The sequence below is a fragment of the Staurois parvus genome, unplaced genomic scaffold, assembly GCF_062004578.1.
Source record: "Staurois parvus isolate SC_StPar_1 unplaced genomic scaffold, SC_StPar_1.0 ptg000389l, whole genome shotgun sequence".
NCBI classification, from domain to species: domain Eukaryota; kingdom Metazoa; phylum Chordata; class Amphibia; order Anura; family Ranidae; genus Staurois; species Staurois parvus.
In genome coordinates, this window is record NW_028318185.1 from 3,005,774 (window position 1) to 3,028,980 (window position 23,207).

General features: G+C 44.1%; 1 protein-coding gene across 2 annotated transcripts in view; it reads right to left on the bottom strand.

Annotated features, from left to right (window-relative positions):
- TMEM71 (transmembrane protein 71) overlaps positions 1-23,207 on the bottom strand; it is a 68,056-nt gene that overhangs the window by 35,237 nt on the left and 9,612 nt on the right. For both annotated transcript variants that reach the window (XM_089685940.1, XM_089685941.1), the window contains exons 2-4: positions 17,031-17,094; positions 8,088-8,148; positions 2,555-2,758 (exon numbers count right to left, since the gene is read on the bottom strand). In XM_089685940.1, coding sequence (XP_089542066.1) covers positions 2,555-2,758; positions 8,088-8,148; positions 17,031-17,076 — 311 coding nt within the window. In that variant the 5' untranslated portion in view covers positions 17,077-17,094. The remainder of the gene's footprint in view (positions 1-2,554; positions 2,759-8,087; positions 8,149-17,030; positions 17,095-23,207) is intronic.

A 23,207-nucleotide genomic window follows, 5' to 3' on the forward strand; every position in this document is an offset into this window, starting at 1 on the left:
CTGGCAGGAGGCTGGTGACCAAGGAAACCCTCAAATGTGGCAGAGCCTGGGGGGAGGTGTGCAGGGTAGGGTGGAAGATGGATTGAGGAAGGCTGCAGTAAGAAGCTTGGGAGGGGGCCCAGAGAGGGGAGCCTACCTACAGGCAGGTCACTGGAAAGGAGGATCTCCATTGCCTCAACATCTCCTGGGAAGGACAGCCTGAGCAGCAGGGAAGGGGCAGCCCAGCGTAAGGCCTGAAGGAAGCCACCAACCCACTAAGCTAACAGGAGAAGACAGTGTGAGTACTCTTACACCCCCTGGGCCAGATAAGGGGGGAGAGCGATCAGGTGTAACACCCAACTAGCTTCTCATCTGGGACTATTCAATCGGCAGCTCTTGGGCCCCCTTGCTCAGGGATACCCTCAGGCAGCTGGGTGAAGAGAAGGAATCATCCGGGGTCTGAGGAAGTACACCTAGGAGCCTTTAGTGCTATTCAAGAAGACACTGTTGCTAAGCTGAATCTTTGTACATAGTTGCTAAGGAGTTGTCCTCAAGTTCTTCAGTTCCTCGGGCATCCCATATACCCCTAGACCAGGGGTAGGCAACCTTAAAGAGGAGGAGATCTACCCAAAAACATGGGAGAAATCAAAGATCACCAGGCACAGTGTTACCTAGTCACACCTGCAGGTGGAGTGCAATTGGTATCACTCCACATGGGACAGGAGCCAGCACTACAGAGGAGGCATCGGATTATGCGGCTCTTGCTCCATACTACAGGGCCAGCTTTACAAGTAGTCCCTCTGCATTGCACTCTGTTTGATCCCCTGGAATGGTGGGTCAGCTAGCCCAGGCCTCGATCTACCAGTCACCTTGCCGCGATCTACAGGTTGCTGACCCCCGCCCTAGACCCTATCAAATTTTAACCCCTCAATTAAATCACAAAACCAAGCTCAAGGACTGACTCCAGTGTGCAGCGTGTGGGAAATGAGTGTTGCCTGGCCGTGCAGAGATTAGTGTGACCCAAAACAAATTCAATGGCCCTTGCAAGGGTAGTGCTACATAAACATCTGTTTCTTAAAGTGTTACTAAACCCAGGACCCTGCATTCACTATATCTGGTCTCCCCGGACCCTGCATTCACTATATCTTGTCTCCCCGGACCCTGCATTCACTATATCTGGTCTCCCCAGACCCTGCATTCACTATATCTGATTTCCCCCGACCCTGCATTCACTATATCTGGTCTCCCCGGACCCTGCATTCACTATATCTGGTCTCCCCGGACCCTGCATTCACTATATCTGGTCTCACCGGACCCTGCATTCACTATATCTGATCTCCCCCGACCCTGCATTCACTATATCCGGTCTCCCCGGATCCTGCATTCACTATATCTGATTTCCCCCGACCCTGCATTCACTATATCTGGTCTCCCCGGACCCTGCATTCACTATATCTGGGCTCCCCGGACCCTGCATTCACTATATCTGATCTCCCCCGACCCTGCAATCACTATATCTGATCTCCCCCGACCCTGCATTCACTATATCCGGTCTCCCCGGACCCTGCATTCACTATATCTGGTCTCCCCGGACCCTGCATTCACTATATCCGTTCTCCCCGGACCCTGCATTCACTATATCCGGGCTCCCCGGACCCTGCATTCACTATATCTGATCTCCCCTGACCCTGCAATCACTATATCTGATCTCCCCCGACCCTGCAATCACTATATCTGGTCTCCCAGGACCCTGCATTCACTATATCTGGGCTCCCCGGACCCTGCATTCACTATATCTGGGCTCCCCGGACCCTGCATTCACTATATCTGGGCTCCCCGGACCCTGCATTCACTATATCTGGTCTCCCCAAACCCTGCATTCACTATATCTGGTCTCCGCCGACCCTGCATTCACTATATCCGGTCTCCCCGGACCCTGCATTCACTATATCTGGTCTCCCCGGACCCTGCATTCACTATATCTGGTCTCCGCCGACCCTGCATTCACTATATCTGGTGTCCCCGGACCCGGAATTCACTATATCTGGTCTCCCAGGACCCCACATTCACTATATCTGGGCTCCCACAGTACACAGAACATGGAAATGCAATTATTTTAGTAAATATAAACTGCTAAATAACTTTTCTCATCAGCAGTTAGAGCAGTCTTGTGACTTCAGCAGAGCACTGGTTAAATCTTGTAGTAGGAGTTTTCTTTCTGCTCTAGGAGGATGTGAAAGTCCTAACCCTCTGTCTGGACAGTTTTGATTTGCCCTGTGCTGATCACATGCACTCTCCCAAGAAAAAAAAAACCGCTCTAGCAATACACACAAAACTGAGCATGTGCATGTGACCACAGGTTCAGTCTTTATCAGGTGGTCATTTCAACAAGAGGAGGGGCAGAGAAGAAAGGATCAGACCGCCTTTTAACACAATGCAGAGCATTAACCCCTTAGGTCCCACAGTGAGTAGAACAAGCATGCTTTACTGCGTATACAGACTGATTGTACTGTTGTGGGTTTAGTAAAACTTTAAATGTCAGCAACTGCTCAAAATTAGTGTACAATAAAAATACCTTACAACATTTTCTTTATAGGAAATGGTACATTTTGTTGGGCTGAAAGACAGATTCCCTTCATCATCCGTGTTGTAGCTGTCATCCTCAAACATGTAGTATCCATTAGAAAGTAAGCGAGGACTGTGCCGACATGGGGATGCATCAAGCGTAGGCAGGAATGATTTATTAGGTGTATCCAATCTTAGCAAATCACATGTGTCTCTAGAAAGAGAAAGATACAAATCATATTGGGGGAATCAATGGTGGAGAAGGATCTGGGGGTTCTGGTAGATCACAAGCTTAATAATGGCATGCAATGCCAAGCTGCGCTTTCTAAAGCGAGCAAAATCCTCTCTTGCATTAAAAGAGGTATAGACTCCAGAGAGAGATATCATTCCCCCCGGTACAAATCATTAGTAAGACCTCATCTGGAATATGCAGTGCAGTTTTGGGCTCCAATTCACAAAAACAACATTGGAGAACTGGAGAAAGTACAGAGAAGGGCAACCAAACTGATAAGAGGCATGGAGGAGCTCAGCTATGAGGAAAGATTAGAGGAACTGAATGTATTCTCTCTTGAGAAGAGGAGATTAAGGGGGGATATGATCACCATGTATAATACATAAGGGGGGATATGATCTCCATGTATAATACATAGGGGGGGATATGATCTCCATGTATAATACATAAGGGGGGATATGATCTCCATGTATAATACATAAGGGGGATATGATCTCCATGTATAATACATAAGGGGGGGATATGATCTCCATGTATAATACATAAGGGGGGATATGATCTCCATGTATAATACATAAGGGGGATATGATCTCCATGTATAATACATAAGGGGGGATATGATCTCCATGTATAATACATAAGGGGGGATATGATCTCCATGTATAATACATAAGGGGGGATATGATCCCCATGTATAATACATAAGGGGGGGGATATGATCCCCATGTATAATACATAAGGGGGGGGATATGATCCCCATGTATAATACATAAGGGGGGATATGATCTCTATGTATAATACATAAGGGGGGGATATGATCTCCATGTATAATACATAAGGGGGGATATGATCTCCATGTATAATACATAAGGGGGGGGGGGATATGATCTCCATGTATAATACATAAGGGGGGGATATGATCTCCATGTATAATACATAAGGGGGGGGTGATCTCCATGTATAATACATAAGGGGGGGTATGATCTCCATGTATAATACATAAGGGGGGATATGATCTCCATGTATAATACATAAGGGGGGGTATGATCTCCATGTATAATACATAAGGGGGGATATGATCTCCATGTATAATACATAAGGGGGATATGATCTCCATGCATAATACATAAGGGGGGGATATGATCTCCATGTATAATACATAAGGGGGGATATGATCGCCATGCATAATACATAAGGGGGATATGATCTCCATGTATAATACATAAGGGGGGATATGATCTCCATGTATAATACATAAGGGGGGGATATGATCTCCATGTATAATACATAAGGGGGGATATGATCTCCATGTATAATACATAAGGGGGGATATGATCTCCATGTATAATACATAAGAGGGGATATGATCTCCATGTATAATACATAAGGGGGGATATGATCTCCATGTATAATACATAAGGGGGGATATGATCTCCATGTATAATACATAAGGGGGGATATGATCTCCATGTATAATACATAAGGGGGGATATGATCTCCATGTATAATACATAAGGGGGGATATGATCTCCATGTATAATACATAAGGGGGGATATGATCTCCATGTATAATATATAAGGGGGGATATGATCTCCATGTATAATACATAAGGGGGGATATGATCACCATGTATAATACATAAGGGGGGGGATATGATCTCCATGTATAATAGATAAGGGGGGATATGATCTCCATGTATAAAATACATAAGGGGGATATGATCACCATGTATAATACATAAGGGGGATATGATCTCCATGTATAATACATAAGGGGGATATGATCTCCATGTATAATACATAAGGGGGGATATGATCTCCATGTATAAAATACATAAGGGGGGATATGATCTCCATGTATAATACATAAGGGGGGATATGATCTCCATGTATAAAATACATAAGGGGGATATGATCTCCATGTATAATACATAAAGGGGGATATGATCTCCATGTATAATACATAAGGGGGGGATATGATCTCCATGTATAATACATAAGGGGGGGATATGATCTCCATGTATAATACATAAGGGGGGAAATGATCTCCATGTATAATACATAAGGGGGGATATGATGTCCATGTATAATACCTAAGGGGGGGGGATATGATCTCCATGTATAATACATAAGGGGGGATATGATCTCCATGTATAATACATAAGGGGGGATATGATCTCCATGTATAATACATAAGGGGGGGATATGATCTCCATGTATAATACATAAGGGGGGATATGATCTCCATGTATAATACATAAGGGGGGATATGATCTCCATGTATAATACATAAGGGGGGATATGATCTCCATGTATAATACATAAGGGGGGATATGATCTCCATGTATAATACATAAGGGGGATATGATCTCTCAGATCAGGAAGGAATATTTTTCCCTGCAGGAGCAAATTGGATCATGCTTTTCTGGGGTTTTTTTTGCCTTCCTCTGGATCAACTGTGGGTAAAGGATTATAACTTTTTTTTATGGTAGAACTGGATGGACTTTTGTCTTTTTTCAGCCAGACTAACTATGTAACATTCACATTTTTCTTTTAGGCGCTTCTTTTAATGCAAAAATGCTTCAAAAGCTCCTCAGTGGGAAAGTATCCTTATTGTTGCCTGTAAGCCCACTACTCCCTGTACTTCCTGTCTTAGTGACACCAATGGCAGGAAATGGAGTTGGAGAGGTGTCTCCAGGACACAATGTCACATATAGTATTAGTAACCTAACAGAGGTTCTAACCCTTTCTTAATACAAAACAAAGCAAAAATGCATAGGTTGGACATCAGCTTTAAAAGAACACGTATGTCAAATATTCACTGGAGCAGTGATATGAGCAGTCTCCATTGGAGCAATTTCCCATCACTTCCCTTGTCACTGAGATAAGTAGCTAGGAGAAATTTCTTTAAAGGGAACAGAAACAGCAATGAAAACCTTCCAAACCTTCCCTACTTTGTCAAATACTGAGGAAAGCTTTGGCTGAAGTTGTTTGGATTTACCCCAGGCTCACACCTAAGTGTTTTTTCTGCAGCGTTTTGCAGAAACGCAGTACAGTCCATTTAACGTGATTCCCTATGGGACATGTTCACATCTCCGCGTTTTCCCCTGGTGCGTTTTTGGTTCTATAGACTTCAATGGAAACGCTGCAGAAAAGCATGTATTGCGTTTTTGCTGCATTTTTGGTGTGCTTTGTGTTTTAAATCTGCCTAGCAACTAGAAAAAAATATATATGATATATGTTTCACATATCATTTGGATTTGGTGGCTCAGCCAGTTTTTTTTTTTTTATATACTATTAACTTTATTTGTTTCAGAGATTTATTCAATTACTCATTGGGTTTGATGCTCAGGAGGGTGTTTATTAGGTTTTTTTTTTTTTGGGTCACTAGGGGGCAGTGCAGCACTATTCTTGGGGAACTCTACAGTTAAAAGCCTCTTTCCTCTTCACTGTACAGTTCCCTTTCCAAATGCAGCAGTTAGGAAGGGGACACAGTGGAGCAAATGTTCTACTCACCAGCACATCTGTAGCCTGTTACCTCACTCCCAGTGCTAGAGCAGTTCCCACCAGTCACTTAGTGCAGAACTCTATTGCTACCGAGCTTGACTTGTATTCCTCCTTCCGTACCCTCCAGCTAGGTCCCTGGGTGCCCCGTTCTGCGATATCTGTCCCTAAGTGGGGCACCAATCACTAGGGAGGGGGTCAAGCTCACCAACCCCTCACTACCAGGTCAACCATCACCAATGCCAGGTACCGACCTCCCGCTAACCGCATTCCCACCACTGCGCTGGTTACCCATGGCAATTTAGCTGCATCTCCCGCTAACTCCTCTGCACATTTAACCCTTGCAGGGTGGCCCTCTTACATCTTCTTTTCGTCCACTTTTGTACAAGCCCTGTTCAGATATGCCCTGCATGCACCCCTTTGTGGATGAACTTCAGACCAGGCACTGAAACAGTTAAAGGAACTTAAAGGGCCAGTTCACACTCCATGCATTTCAGTTGCTTTGTTTCTGCATCCAAAACGCACAGAAAGTAGGTTAAATGGTTGTCAATGTCATAGTTCACATCAGTGCTTGCAGTTACAGTGTATTCCAGTTGCAAAAAAAAAAAAAGTAGAACAGGCTGCATTTTTCCTGCAAAGAACTGTACTGAAATGTGGTAAGACGTATAAAAAACACACCGGAACGCACTGGAAGGCCCCAAAAATGCACTGGAACGCTCATGTCCCTATTTCCATTGAAGAACAAAAGAGGGGGAAATTAACTGGAAAGTATCAAAAACGCACCGGAATGTGTCAAAAATACAGTGGAACAGGTAAAAAAAATGCATCAAAAACGCACCGGAACATTCCAAAAAAAGTGTCAAAAACGTGCATACAGAAACGCAGCCAGAACACATCTAGACTGTGTCCCTAAGGTGTGAACCAGCCTTAAGGGCCTGTTCAACTCATGGGGCCCCCGGGCAATAGGTGATCATGGGGCCCCTGTGTCCTTGCCAAACTCAAACAAGCCTATGAAAAAGGTACCAGGGGCATCTCATGGGGCCCCCTACTGACCCCGGGCATCTGTGAACCGTGCAGCAAGTACAGACATTTTCAGCAGTCTCTTACAGCTAGTCTTTGGCATAGCTCTGTCTCCTCCAGGGGCGGACAGACCATTTGGAAACTTGGGCACTGCCCGAGGGCCCAGGGTCAGTAGGGGGCCCCATGAGATGCCCCTGGTACCTTTTTCATAGGCTTGTTTGAGTTTGGCAAGGACACAGGGGCCCCATGATCACCTATTGCCCGGGGGCCCCATGAGTTGTCAGTCCGCCCCTGCTCCTGCCTATTGGTGTCCATCCAGCACTCCTGCTCCGCTATGGTCTACTAATGGTATTCCCCTGCTTGATCCAGAGAGTCCGTCCAGCCCTGCTGCTAGCACGATCAATAGGCACTCATGGCACTCAGTACTCTTGCACCACCTGTCTGCTCTATCAGAGGTATAAGAAGAGCCTTCCTCGTCATATCAGGCTCTTCTACCAGGTACCTGACACTCACTCACTATTCTTAACCAAGAACTTGGCAACATAAAGGAAAAAAAAGCAAATTTAGCCTATGCAATGCAATAAAAACGAATTGAAAGTTTCTGCTTTGGTGAGAGTTCACCAACATAACGGTGAGATCATACATCACAGATGCATGCAATTCATGAAATACCTTACATTATATATAACAGACCCATATATAAGACAGACCTGGAAATACTGTATGTTTAGCTACTAAAATGCCCAATGGAACAATATTTTATCTTGCAGGTGAAATGGATCCTTACCTTGAGTAATGGCCAAATAGAATGGAAGGCAGTCGTGCCAACTCCTTGAACAATGATGAATCTGTTTGGGATTAATTATAAAAAGAAAAAACATGAAATAAATACATAATTATCTGTGTGTTAACCCCTTCACGCCTAAGGGTAAAACAAATCTTAACGCCTAAGCACAATTCTGCAACGTTGACATGTGTTAGTAAAACCGTACATATCATCACAACTACTTTGTACATCCAGGTGAATTATACCTTGTTTTTTTTCAGGACAATTTGGGCTTTCATTTGGTGGTAAATGGTAATGGATAGCTCCTAATTTTTTTTTATTATCAAAGGAAAACTGGCCCAAAATAGTAAAAAAAAAAAAATTTTTTTTTAATTTAGCTGTCTGTTTCTTGTTACGACCATAACCTACCTCCATAGAACAACCCAAAATAAATTCACCAGCTCTTGACGATCACAGTGATACAATATATGTGTATGTTATTTGTACCCGCAGTACAGCCCAGAAACAATAGTGCGCATTTTGTTTTTGTCTTTTTTTTTTTTTACCTAAAAACACACTGACATTAACGCTAACTGACACTGATACCTATTTTTTTTTAAATCCTGACCTTTGACCCTAACCTTGACCCAAACACTAACCCTGGCACTGAACTAGATCAATCCTTGATCTAGGTATTTTTCTTTATTTTTTATTTTATTTTTTAATATTTATTTATTTATCTTCTTTTTTTTTTTTTTTACAAACATTTTTTTATCTCTCTATGTCAGGAATTAGAGAGATACAATGTATCTCTCTTCTCCATTCATAGAGAGAGAAAAAACAAGGGGGCCGGGCTACACAGTGACTGATCACTGTGATAGTCAATTAGAGGCTATCACAGCGATCATGTGACCCGGAATCGGGAGTCCCGGGTCCCGATCGTTAGAACTGGACCCGTGGCTCTCAGTGACACCGCGGTCATTGTGCTGGGAGCACACCATGCAGCGCGCTCCCACCACAAAGATAGGTACGCAAATATGCGGCCCCACAGAAAAAAGCCCAGTTCCATACTTGTGTGCCGTCGGCGTCAAGGGGTTAATGTGCATTATGGACACATTCCTACTACGGGGGTCTATGTATAAAAAACTTGCTGTGCAAATGCCTCAAGGATTCACACAACCATCACAAATAATCACCATAATAAGTGTACTATGTTTATTTCCTATGATATGATCTAGTGGCCCTAATGCGGTATTGTCCTTATTGCACCCCTGAGGAAGGAGTTGTTTCTCTGAAATGAGTCGGGTGATCCCGTGTTAACAGCAATACAGACGACACATTATGAAGCGAGACAATTATTATTGCTAACTGCTTGAGCTCTGGAAGGTTTTACCCCCTTCATGACCAAGCCATTTTTTACTATTCGGCGCTGTGCTACTTTAACTGGCAATTGTGCAGTCATGCAATGCTGTACCCAAATGAAATTTATGTCATTTTTTTCACACAAAGAGAGCTTTTATTGGTGGTATTTGATCAGCACTGGGGTTTTTATTTAATTATTAATGAAAAAAAAAGACAAAAATTTGGGGGAAAAAGCTATTTTTTCTACTTTCTGTTATAAAACATATCAAATAAAAAAAAATAAAAAAAAAAATATATATTTTCATACATTTTGTCCAAAATGTATTCTGCTAAATGTATTAACTTTGGTTAAAAAAAGTCCCAATAAGTGTATATTAATTGGTTTGGGTGAAAGTTATACCGTCTACTAACTATGGTGTAGATAGTGAAATTTTTGTATTACAGGTACTTATATAGTGCTGCCAATTTCCGCAGCGCTTTACATATATTTTGTACATTTACATTAGTCCCTAACCCTCAAGGAGCGTACAATCTAAAGTCCCCAACTTACATTCATACATACACATACTAGGGACAATTTAGACAGGAGCCAATTAACCTCCCAACATGTCTTTGGAGTGTGGGAGAAAACTGACGCAGGCACAGGGAGAACATGCATACTTCAGGCAGGTGGTGCTGTGGTTGGGATTTGAGTCAGCGACCCTAGTACTGCCAGGCAAAAGTGCTAACCATTATTTCTTCAATCTCTCCCTCTCTAATGGTGCCTTTCCCACCCCTCTAAATCATGCACACATCACTCCCATACTTAAAAAGTCCTCATTGGACCCCACCAACCTGAGCAATTTAAGACCCATCTCCCTGCTCTCGTTTACCTCAAAACTCTTAGAATGCTTAGTCTACAATCGCCTGAGCTCCCACCTCACCGACAACAACCTTCTTGACCCTTTACAGTCCGGCTTTCGCTCACTACACTCCACTGAAACTGCCCTACTAAACCTCACTAATGATCTACTAACTGCTAAAACCAATGGCCACTACTCCATACTCTTACTACTTGACCTCTCTGGGGCTTTTGATACGGTTGACCATCCCCTCCTCCTCCTCAAAAAACTCCACTCTCTTGGCCTCAGAGACTCTGCTCTCTCCTGGTTCTCCTCCCTCGCTCCTTCAGCGTTACCTATAACTCAGTCTCCTCCTCTCCACTCCCTCTTGCTGTAAGGGTCCCTCAAGGTTCTGTCCTTGCGCCCCTTCTCTTCTTCATTTACACCTCCTTCCTTGGTCACTTGATAAACTCCCATGGCTTTAAGTACCATCTCTATGCTGATGACACACAAATCTATCTTTCTACCCCTCACCTCACTCCTTCAGTCTCCTCTCGCATTACTAACCTACTAAGTGACATATCGGCATGGATGTCACTCCACTTCCTCAAACTCAATCTTTCCAAAACTGAGCTCTTAGTATTCCCCCTAGCCCATGCCCCGTCCCCTGACTTCTCCATCAAGATCAATAATGCAATCATCAGTCCCTCCCCTCATGCCAGGGTACTAGGTGTAATCCTGGGCTCCCATCTGTCCTTTCACCCCCAAATCCAATCACTGTCCAAATCTCGTAGACTTCACCTCCACAACATCTCCAAGATACGCCCGTTCCTAACCTCGGAAACCACTAAGCAACTTATTCACTCCGTGGTTATCTCTCGCCTTGACTATTGTAACTCCCTCCTCTATGGCCTACCTCATCGCAGGCTATCCTCTCTTCAGTCTATCATGAATGCTGCTGCCAGACTCATCCACCTTATTAACCGTTCCATATCTGCCACCCCTCTCTGCCAATCCCTCCACTGGCTTCCCATTGCCCAACGGATAAAATTCTAAATATTAACAATAACTTATAAAGCCATTTATAACTCTGCCCCAAATTACATCACCGATCTTGTCTCTAAATATCACCCTAACCGTCCTCTCCACTCCTCGCAAGACCTCCTACTCTCTAGTTCCCTTGTCTCCTCCTCCCATGCTCATCTCCAGGACTTTTCCAGAGCTTCCCCCATCCTCTGGAACTCTCTATCCAAATTTATCAGACTATCACCTACTCTGCTCACTTTTAGGCGATCTCTGAAAACCTATCTCTTCAGGGAAGTCTATCCTGCCCTCAGCTAATAATGGAATCTTCTATTCCTCCTACTAGTCCATGCCCCACAGTTATTACCTTTTGTACCACTAGCCCCTCCCTCTTAGATTGTAAGCTCCAAGGAGCAGGGCCCTCCTAACCCTCTACTATTGAACTGTATTGTTGCTTTATTGTCTCTCGTTATATTGTAAAGCGCTGAGCAAACTGTTGGCACTATATAAATCCTGTATAATAATAATAATAATAATTTATGCAGCTATTATGCTATACTGGTAATGGTGGTGATAAGTGACTAATAGAGTGACTGTGATAGTGTGGTAGGCAATCTGGCGCTAGCTGACTCCGGCTGGGAGGGACACTAACTGACTGACACTGACATCAGTAGTGACACTAATACAGTGATGAGTGCTAATACTGTACTAATGACACTGGCTGGGAAGGAGTTAACATCTATGGGCAATCAAACTGTGGGTCTTACAATGTGTAATATGTTCAATATGTGCTGCTATTTCTTTAGTGTATGGCTGTTTATTCTCCCTGCTTTGCAAAGCAGGGAGAATAAACAGCCAGATCATTGTTCCCTGTACAAAGAGTTCTGTGTGTGATTGGACACAGCCAGTCTGCTGATTTCTGCCAAAATCAAAGGCTGAAATCAGCTGGCTAATACACACTGTATCCCATCACACTGTGGGTTGGGTGGGGGCATCCGTGTGCTGCCCAAAACCGGAAGTTTGGCTGCGACATACCAGTATGACGCCTGGCCTGCCTGTGCTGGTCACCCGCAGTACATGTACTGAGAGCAGGTGGCACATGGTTAACCAAGTGTATCGGGTATTCATATGCATGTAATGCACTACATCATGTATGTATAAAAATCAGCCATGTCATGATTTTAGAACAACTTTTTATGGATTTTGTAATAGAATAAACATTGACACGATTGTCTTTTAATATGGTGTGCTAGTTTACCTAACAAATCCCAAATATGGAAATGTGAAATTTTGTGCTATTGTCCTTATTGAGGTATTTTAGGAAAATACTGCATTATGGCCACTATATGGAGCTGATGATTATAGGAAATAAACTCATTATGGTGAATAATCCTGGTGGCTGTGTGAATGTAAGTATATAAATATATATATATAAATACAGATATGCTGCTTTATTTCTGCAACACACTGGAGCTCACCTGGAGTCACTTTCCCTTTCCACATGAAATCCCATGATAAAGTGTGGGATATGTGTTCTGCCATTCATTTTAAATGCCAACTCAATGCACATATACATACCTGCACTATAGTGCACCACAACACACCAAATGTGACTGTTCTGTAACTTGTAATGTAGCAATTTTTTTTCATGTGTTGCCCCGAGTTAACTCACTTGGGGAGGTGTGAATGGGCTCTTAGTGTTTCATTTTACTCATGCTAGCCTTAAGCAGAAATTAGGATTTTGAAATGTGGACACATTCATAAAAGTGTTCCTAAACCCTGGACCCTGCATTCACTATATCCAGTCTCCCCGCACCCTGCATTCACTATATACAGTCTCCCTGCACCCTGCATTCACTATATCCAGTCTCCCTGCACCCTGCATTCACTATATCTGGTCTCCACAGACCCTGCATTCACTATATCCGGTCTCCCTGCACCCTGCATTCACTATATCTGGTCTCCCTGCACCCTGCATTCACTATATCCAGTCTCCCTGCATTCACTATATCTGGTCTCCACAGACCCTGCATTCACTATATCTGCTCTCCCCGGACCCTGCATTCACTATATCTGGTCTCCCCGGACCCTGCATTCACTATATCTGGTCTCCCCGCACCCTGCATTCACTATATCTGGTCTCCCCGGACCCTGCATTCACTATATCTGGTCTCCCCGGACCCTGCATTCACTATATCCGGTCTCCCCGGACCCTGCATTCACTATATCCGGTCTCCCCGGACCCTGCATTCACTATATCCGGTCTCCCCGGACCCTGCATTCACTATATCTGCTCTCCCCGGACCCTGCATTCACTATATCTGCTCTCCCCGGACCCTGCATTCACTATATCTGGTCTCCCCGGACCCTGCATTCACTATATCTGGTCTCCCCGGACCCTGCATTCACTATATCTGGTCTCCCCGGACCCTGCATTCACTATATCCGGTCTCCCTGGACCCTGCATTCACTATATCTGGTCTCCCAGGACCCTGCATTCACTATATCCGGTCTCCCCGGACCCTGCATTCACTATATCTGGTCTCCCAGGACCCTGCATTCACTATAACTGGTCTCCCCGGACCCTGCATCCACTATATCTGGTCTCCTCGGACCCTGCATTCACTATATCTGGTCTCCCCGGACCCTGCATTCACTATATCTGGTCTCCCCGGACCCTGCATTCACTATATGTGGTCTCCCACAGTACACAGAACATGGAAATGCAATTATTTTAGCAAATATAAACTGCTAAATACCTTTTCTAATCAGCAGTTAGAGCAGTCTTGTGACTTATATCAGTGTCCAGATGAGCACTGGTTAAAGCTTGTAGGAGGAGTTTTTATTCTGCTCTAGGAGGATGCAGAACCCCTAACCTCTGTCTGGACAGTGCTGATTGGCCCTGTGCTGATCACAGACACTCTCCCAAGAAAATAAAAACCCTCTCTATCACTACACACCAAACTGAGCATGTGCTTCACACAATGTCTTATCAGGAGATACAAGGGGGACACTGGAAACATGGGAGAATAACAGAAGACAGGATCAAACAGCATTTTTACACAATGCAGAGGATTAACCCTTGGGTTCCACAGTGAGTACAACAGGCATGCTTTACTGCATATACAGACTGATTTTACTGTTGTGGGATTAGTAACAATTTCAATTATACATTCCTGTTTCAAATCTGATTCTCTTCTTTCTACAGCCTGAAGCTATTAGTATTCCATAAACCTATATTAGTTGGCATGTGCAGTTCTTTTCGCTCGGAATCTAAATTCAAACAAAATTTTTGTTATTTGGAGATTCAGATGTATCCGAATTTCCAACAACCAATTTAAATGAATCAGAAATAATGAAAAGAAATTTAATTAAAATTTCACAAATTCGAAACGTAAACATATTGCTAAGTTCCTTCAAAGACTAAGTATTTGTGTTAGATCAGGGGTGTCAAACTGGCGACCCTCCATCTGTTGGAAAACTACAAGTCCCATCATGCCTCTGCCTTTGGGAGTCATGCTTGTAACTGTCAATCTTGCAATGCCTCATGGGACTTGTAGTTTGGCAACAGTTGGAGGGCCGCCAGTTTGACACCCGTGTGTTAGAATATAGCAGAATATTAAAAAAGAATAGAATAGAAAATAAAGAATGGAATCGAAAATAAAGGAATATAAAAGAATAGAATAAAATAGTATAGAAAGAATATAGTCATCTACAGAAATTTAAATTGCAAAAAGAATAGAATAAAACAGAACATAATAGAAAAGAATAGAATAAAATAGAAAATTAAAGAATAGAAAATAAAAATAAAATAGAAAGAAAATTGCCGTCTTCCAAAATTCAAATTTCGAAAAGAATAGAATAGAATAAAACAGAACAGAATATAAAAGATTAGAATAGAAAATAAAAGGATAGAACATAAAATAAAGGAATAGAATAGAAAACAATTGAATAGAATAGAAAATAAAAGAATATAATAGAAAAGAATAGAACAGAATAGAAAATAAATAGAATAAAAAGAATATAGCCATCTTCTGAAAATTCGAATTTTGAAAAGAATAGAATAAAATAAAAAATGATAGAAAAAATAGAAAAGAACAGAGTAAAATAGAATAGCAAATAAAAGAATAGAATAAAATAGAAAGGAATAGAAAAGAATAAAATAGAAAGGAATAGAATAGAATATAAAAATCATAGAATAGATCAGACCGGAATAGAATAGAAAGAATATAGCCATCTTCTGAAATTCGAATTTCGAATAGAATATTATGAGCTATTCTTCACAATGAATTTGGATTGATTTGATATTTTCAATATGAATACTTTGAACCCATTGGAAAATGAATCTGGTCGAAAAAACAAATGTTCAAATAAACAAAACAAAACAAATTTTTTTACAAATGCAACAAAACCAAATTAGTTCGAATCGATCCGAAATGAAACAAAACTAAGTTTTTCGTTCTGCACATATCTACTTTTTAGGCTCATAAAAGTAAAGTACCAATAGCAACCGTTACGGCATCTAGATGCGAGTGTAGTCACCAGGGGTGGACTGACAACTCATGGGGCCCCCGGGCAATAGGGGATCATGGGGCCCCTGTGTCCTCGCCCAAACTCAAAAAAGCCTATGAAAGGTTCCAGGGACATCTCATTATTATTATACAGGATTTATATCGCGCCAACAGTTTGCTCAGCGCTTTACAATATAACGGGAGACAATACAGCAACAATACAGTTCAATACAAGAGGGATAGGAGGGCCTGATCCTGGGAGCTTACAATCTAGGAGGGATATCTCATGAGGCCCCCTACTGACCCCGGGCCCTCGAGCAGTGCCCGAGTTCCCCAATGGTCAGTCCTCCTCTGGTAGCCACTGTAGTCATGAAGTATTTCTAGCAGTGATATGTTACATTGTTTCCTTCTGTTATATTTATACAGCATACTAAGCTCATGGGTTGGCCCCTGTTTACACGGGTGATCCGATCAGGTCTGACTGTCAGTTTTTCAGGCAGACTTGATCGGAAGGTCCATGCATTCCTACGGACAGGCTGGTGTAAACGGATTTGTGACTACTTCCAGGGCTGATCCAATCCACAAAAAAACCGAAGGGAACCTCTTCTGTTTAGGCCGATCGAATTGGCGGACAGCAGAGTCTGTGTCATCCATCCGCTCAGATCAGCAGGGGATCTGTGAGCTGATCTCCTGTTGATTGGAACAGAATCCACCCCATGTGAAAGGAGCAGGGGCGGACTGACCATTTGGAAACTCAGGCACTGCCCGAGGGCCCGGGGTCAGTAGGGGGCCCCATGAGATGCCCCTGGTACCTTTTTCATAGGCTTTTTTGAGTTTCGGCAAGGACAGAGGGGCCCCATGATCCCCTATTGCCCGGGGGCCCCATGAGTTGTCAGTCCGCCCCTGGAAAAAAGCCTTAAAATGGTGTGAAACTCAAAAACAAAAAATCAATATAATGCAGTTTACTAATCCTTAAATGCAGTGGCTGCATTAGTTTTGATTTTCAGGCTTCTTTTCCCTTTATTTTCACCTGGTGATCCTGCCAGTAGCACACTTCCTGTCCTAGGCTGTCTACACACCATTGGAGGAGCCACCCTTGGACAGCGGAATGGTCAGTCTGGGGAGAGGGAAACCAAACAGATTCCCGAATCCACATAATTGAGGTAGATGGAGGAATCCTCCCAGCTGTGCCATTATATTCTGGCAGCAGGACACATGATCTTTGAACAAATATCTGTCATACGTACATCTTCCTTTTTTCGGGGTTGACATCACGGGAGGTTTTCCGTCCATTCTGAAAATGTCTGTGATCTGTGAGGATAAACACTTTGGTTACAGATGGAGTAATACTACGAGGACAACCCATCATCAAAGCACAGAATCATTTTAAAGCAAGTCTGCAATGGTGGCTCCAGTGCTGGATCTGTATTCTGACAGGTCCTCATCAGTCATGTCTCAGAGTCACTCGGGAATTTCAGTCTGAATTTATTTTATATGAACTTATTACGGTGACCAAATATATCACTAACCCTAGAATGTATGGTTGTATTAGAATCCTACTGGCTCAAATAAGCCCAGCAGATAAAGACTTCTATGTCTGGGACATGAACCAGACAGATGAAAGGTCCTTGAGATAAAGAAGGAATGCACACAAGTGGCAGAAATATCTAAAAATGGGAACATAGGACGGTAAATTCCTATTGGCAATTCCATATACAACTAGCTACTCCTTAAAGTGAACCCATCAGGAAAGTAATGGGGACATCATGAGAGTGGTCACCAGGAGGAAGGAGGTCCTAATTCATCTACAGTATATAGATCTTTATATCACTAGAGGGGTCACCAGAAGGAGGGAGGAGGTCCTGATTCCTCTATATAGATCTCTATATTACTAGAGGGGTCACCAACGGTGAGGAAAGAGGTCCCGATTCATCTATATAGATCTTTATATTACTAGAGGGATCACCAACAGGAGGGAGGAGGTCCTGATTCTTCTATATAGATCTCTATATTACTAGAAGGGTCACCAACGGGGAGGAAAGAGGTCCTGATTCCTCTATATAGATATAATATCACTAGAGGGGTCACCAGCAGGAGGAAGGAGGTCCTGATTCCTCTATATAGATCTTTATATCAGTAGAGGAATCACCAGCAGGAGAAAGGAGGTCATGATTCTTCTATATAGATCTTTACATCATTAGAGGGATCACCAAAGGGCAGGAAAGAGGTCCTTATTCACTTATATAGATCTTTAGTTATCACTAGAGGGATCACCAGCAGGAGGAAGGAGGTCCTGATTCACATATACAGATCTTTACTTATCACTAGAGACAGGGCTGCTGTTAGAAACCACAGGGCGCCATAAAGCCAACCTGACAGCCCCCCAAAAAAGAAATCACATTTTACTGTGCTTTAGTTATGAATGAACACAGTGAGTGATCAGTACCAATCACTCATTGAACCGATCCCCTGTATAGCTCTTTCTGAAGCAGCTGAAAGCCAGCAGGCTTGGTGGCTTTCAGCTGCTGCAGAGAGAACCATATAAGGGATCAGTTCCAGTAATTACCCCCCCCCCCTTCCTTCTGTCCTGATCAACCTTCCTTCCCAAATCCAATTCACCCAGCTGCATGGGCCCCACTGCTGGCCTGGGCCCCGTACGGGAGGACTGGTGGTACACCCTTATCCATGGCCCTGTCCACAACCCTGACAAGAGGGGTCACCAGCAGGAGGAAGGAGGTCCTGATTCCCCTATATAGATTTTTATATCACTAGAGGGGTCACCAGCAGGAGGAAGGAGGTCCTGATTCCTCTATATAGATCTTTATATCACTAGAGGGATCACCAGCAGGAGGAAGGAGGTCCTGATTCCTCTATATAGATCTTTATATCACTAGAGGGGTCACCAGCAGGAGGAAGGAGGTCCTGATTCCTCTATATAGATCTTTATATCACTAGAGGGGTCACCAGCAGGAGGAAGGAGGTCCTGATTCCTTTATATAGATCTTTATATCACTAGAGGGGTCACCAGCAGGAGGAAGGAGGTCCTGATTCCTCTATATAGATCTTTATATCACTAGAGGGGTCACCAGCAGGAGGAAGGAGGTCCTGATTCCTTTATATAGATCTTTATATCACTAGAGGGGTCACCAGCAGGAGGAAGGAGGTCCTGATTCCTTTATATAGATCTTTATATCACTAGAGGGGTCACCAGCAGGAGGAAGGAGGTCCTGATTCCTCTATATAGATCTTTATATCACTAGAGGGGTCACCAGCAGGAGGAAGGATGTCCTGATTCCTCTATATAGATCTTTATATCACTAGAGGGGTCACCAGCAGGAGGAAGGAGGTCCTGATTCCTTTATATAGATCTTTATATCACTAGAGGGGTCACCAGCAGGAGGAAGGAGGTCCTGATTCCTTTATATAGATCTTTATATCACTAGAGGGGTCACCAGCAGGAGGAAGGAGGACCTGATTTCTCTAAATAGATCTTTATATCACTAGAGGGGTCACCAGCAGGAGGAGGGAGGTCCTGATTCCTATATATAGATTTTTATATCACTAGAGGGATAAAACATCAATAAAAAGCAAAACCAGTGCTCATGTCTTCATGCAGCACGGGAACACGGTATCTGTCACTCGCTGAGGTGCAGCCCTCTAAAGATCAGGAAATCTTGATACTACTAGAAGAAAACACAAAAGGGCGCACTCTTCTCGTGCATTACCGTGATAAAAAAGGATTTACTAAAAAATAGACAAATGTATACTCACAAACCAAGGGTCATATAAACAGACAAGAACCAAAGGTGACAGTCCCAAACAATAGAAGTCCAAGGACAGAGTATGCTAACGCGTTTCGAGAGTCGAACCTCAGAGCTGAAAACACTAGACATGTTGGGAGCCCATATATAGGGGAGCAAATGTAGTAAAAGACCAAATGAGCAATTGATGTGAGAGACCAAGCCATACCCCCTCCAAGTGACCGCTCAGCTGATGGGTCATTTAGTGGAAAAAAAAAAGGAATGATATGCCAATGGATGTAGCGCTTAAAGTTCCAGTCCTCGGTACCCATACTGACAACCATAAGATATTCTTATTGATATTATCTGTATATGTACATGTATATAAAGGGAATGAAGGAGGACTTACTGTGCCGCTAAGTGGAGGGCAGGGGGAATATGGAGCGAATGAAGGTCAGTGGAAATGGCATCCTCCACGTGTATAGGGACGCCAAGAGCTTGAGCCATGTTTCGGCCATCGCTCTGGATGGATGTGTACCGATTGCTGTTACTACGCATGCATTATCATGGTAATGCACGAGGAGAGTGCGCCCTTTTATATCACTGGAGGGATCACCAACAGGTGGAAGGAGGTCCTGACTCTCCTACATACGTAGACCTTCTGGAGACATAACTCACAAAAAGATATTGATAAGATAGGACGAGTCCAGAGATGGGCAACAAAAATGGTTAAAAGTCTGAGGTATAAAGCATATACTGGAAAACTGCAAGACTTTAAAGCATTTGTAAAGGTTCAGATTGTTTTCTTTTTAAAATAACAAGCAAACTTACCTGCGCTGTGCAATGGATTTGCAGAGAGCAGACCAGATCCTCCTTTTCCTAGGTTCCCCACAGGTGCTCCTGATTTCCCCCCACAAAGCTGCTTACTCTTGGGGCACTGGTGCGTGCTTGTTCCCGAGCCACCTCGGTGCGTCTATTAGACATTGGTAGGGGTGATGTAGGGGTTAAGGTGCCCTCCCCGGTATGTGCCCTGTATGTGGGTCTCACCTGAGTTGCGACCGCTCTGGCTCTCCCCTCCTCCTCCACAGCAGGCAAGTGCCAGTCAGGTCTCTCAGTGTGGGTACAAGGGGGCATGGATGCTTTCCCTGTGGTGAAGGGAACAGACCTGTCACAGTGGGGATGAGGGGGACATCCCTAGACTCCAAGCGCATGTCTGCACAACAAGGGCAGGTGTGACAGGGTAGCAGCCAGGACTAGAGAAGTATCGGCAAATGCGGCCTACTGCTTCTTCCATGGTGCCTGCCCAATGCTGCAGTGTCTATGGAAGTACCTGCCGGTACTAAATATACTGATGGCAACCCTGGGCAGCATGGGCTCAAGGGGCAGCTGCTTTGGGCCTCAGAACAATGATTGGGCTTGGGGTAGGTGCCCCTTTTGCCCTGCCTTAAAGACAGCCCTGCCAGTTATGGGGTTGGAGACCCAAAAAACAAAACTCAAGGCTCACTACTTTACAGCTCTAGTCCTGTTGCAGGGATACATTTATATTGAGAGGCCTCCTGTAAGAGAAATCGAATTCCTAGCACCAGAGAACCAGTAAAGACTTATGCTCATAATCGTATGCATTGCTCATGTGCTTATATTTATTAGCAAAGAAGCAAAAGATGTGTTGTTCCATCTCATTTGTGCGCACGTGCACACACGCAAACGGCTCATGCACATTTCAATTAGCATGCTCACTTGGTGCCCAATGACCTATTTAAACTGGTCTGTCATTATGAGCAGTTGCTGAATGGTCTTCAGCTTGTTCCCGTGTTCTTGTGACCTGATCCGCTGTACCTGCTTACCTTTGTATGACCCAGCTTGCCTTTGGACTTCACTTTGGCTCCTGCTTAAACTCTGTTCACCTGATTACTCTGACCTCAGCCTACTTTTTCGGTTCTGCGTTGCCGGCTGTTACTGACCTTGGCCTGCCTCCTGGACTTGCTCTGCCTGCCGATTCAGTTCCTCGCTGCTGTATGCTGCCTGTCTCCTGGTCCTGCTTCATCTTCTGCTCTGGTGCCAAGCTGCTCCTGCGCTCCATTCTGAGGACTGCAACTACCAGCTATACCCACCTACATAGTGGACACCACCAGCCAACTACTCTGGCACTCGTGCCACTCTTTGTCCCCACTTTTAGGAGTGTTAGGCAGGAGGTGCAAGAGAGGCCTCCATAACATTCCAGTCTTTGTCAGGTACGTGACACCTCCCTTTTTTCATTAGCCCCAGGATACTGTCTTGGGGTCCCACAGCAACATAAAAAGCCATTGAGATACCATAGCCCAAAGTCAAATTGGCTCATTTCAGGAGAAGGGAAGGCCATTTATTCAATGCCACAGCAATGGCCACCCTAGGCCAACTACCCCTTTCCCAAAAAGAGCCATTCACATATTCTGCACCCCAGGCTTAGGCACAGGATGAAGGGTAGACTCAGTCCAACATAGCTGGTTGTGTAAAACATTTACTAAACCTCAAAATTAGCTTTCACACCTTCATGTGCATCATTTCAGGTTTCTACAAATAACTTTTTTCATTATAGCTCACAATACAGTTTACTAAACTTTTGGGACAAATCTCATGCCCAGAGGATTGGGGAAGCACAGATCCTCTCTCATTCCTGTATCAAGTCCCAGTTCTCCTGGCAAGGCTCCCTAAGGAAGAATCCTCCATCTCCTTCCCTAGGGGGAAGCTAGGCCCCTTGCTATTCACATAGCTTCAATGGACACGTCACCCTTCCAAGAAAGCTCAACTCTGCCCTGCTGGGTTCCCTTTGTCAGTACACTTCCCTTCTACCAGACTTCATGCCCTCCCATCTGAGAGGGTTCGAGTGGCATTGTAAACTCCTAGCAATGGTGCAAAGACCTACACTAAAAGGGCCCTTTGTGGCCCCTATCAGGGACATCACAACCTCTTCTCTATTACCACACTCTATACCTTCCCATCTAAAGGGTTTGAGTGGTATTGCCAACTCCTAGCAAACATGGGGTGAAGATCTACACTAAAGGGACCTTACGTGGCTACTATCAGGGACATCACAACCTCTTCCCAACTTCCCTACTAGTACACTTTATACCTTCCCATCTAAAGGGTTTGAGTAGTATTGCTGTCAAGGTCCTACCTTTTCCCTGAGGTTATGTTACTCCATGTGCTGGCGTCCATCTTGGATTCTGCTGTGCATGATGGGAATCCTTTTATGCCTTCTGGTCTCTGTGGTCCATCCCCCAGAGGGGTGTGGCTGATGACATATAAGCCTGTGGCCCGCACATGCTCTTTGCACTTGTGTCTTGTGTCTTTGTGTTGCTATTACTCTGTTCTGACTCTCGTGACTCTCCTGGTATCTGATTCGGCTTGTGACTTGACTATTCTTTGTATTCTCCCTTGATCTGACCCTCTGTTGCTGAACCCGGCTCGTGACCTGTGATTCTCATCTGCTGTCCTGTACTGTTTTGTCCTGTTGTTGTTGTTGACCCGGCTTGTCTGACTACTCTTTTGTCTCTTCCACCAGCTACACGCCATTGGCGGTGGCCATTACCGCAGCTGAGGTGTCTCGGGGGCCGCGACCTGGTTCCTGGCTGCGTCAAGTCCATCCCCACCATCAGGGGCCCTGGTGAAGGGCAGCCTGGGACTTAGACTCTGCGCCCTGAGGGA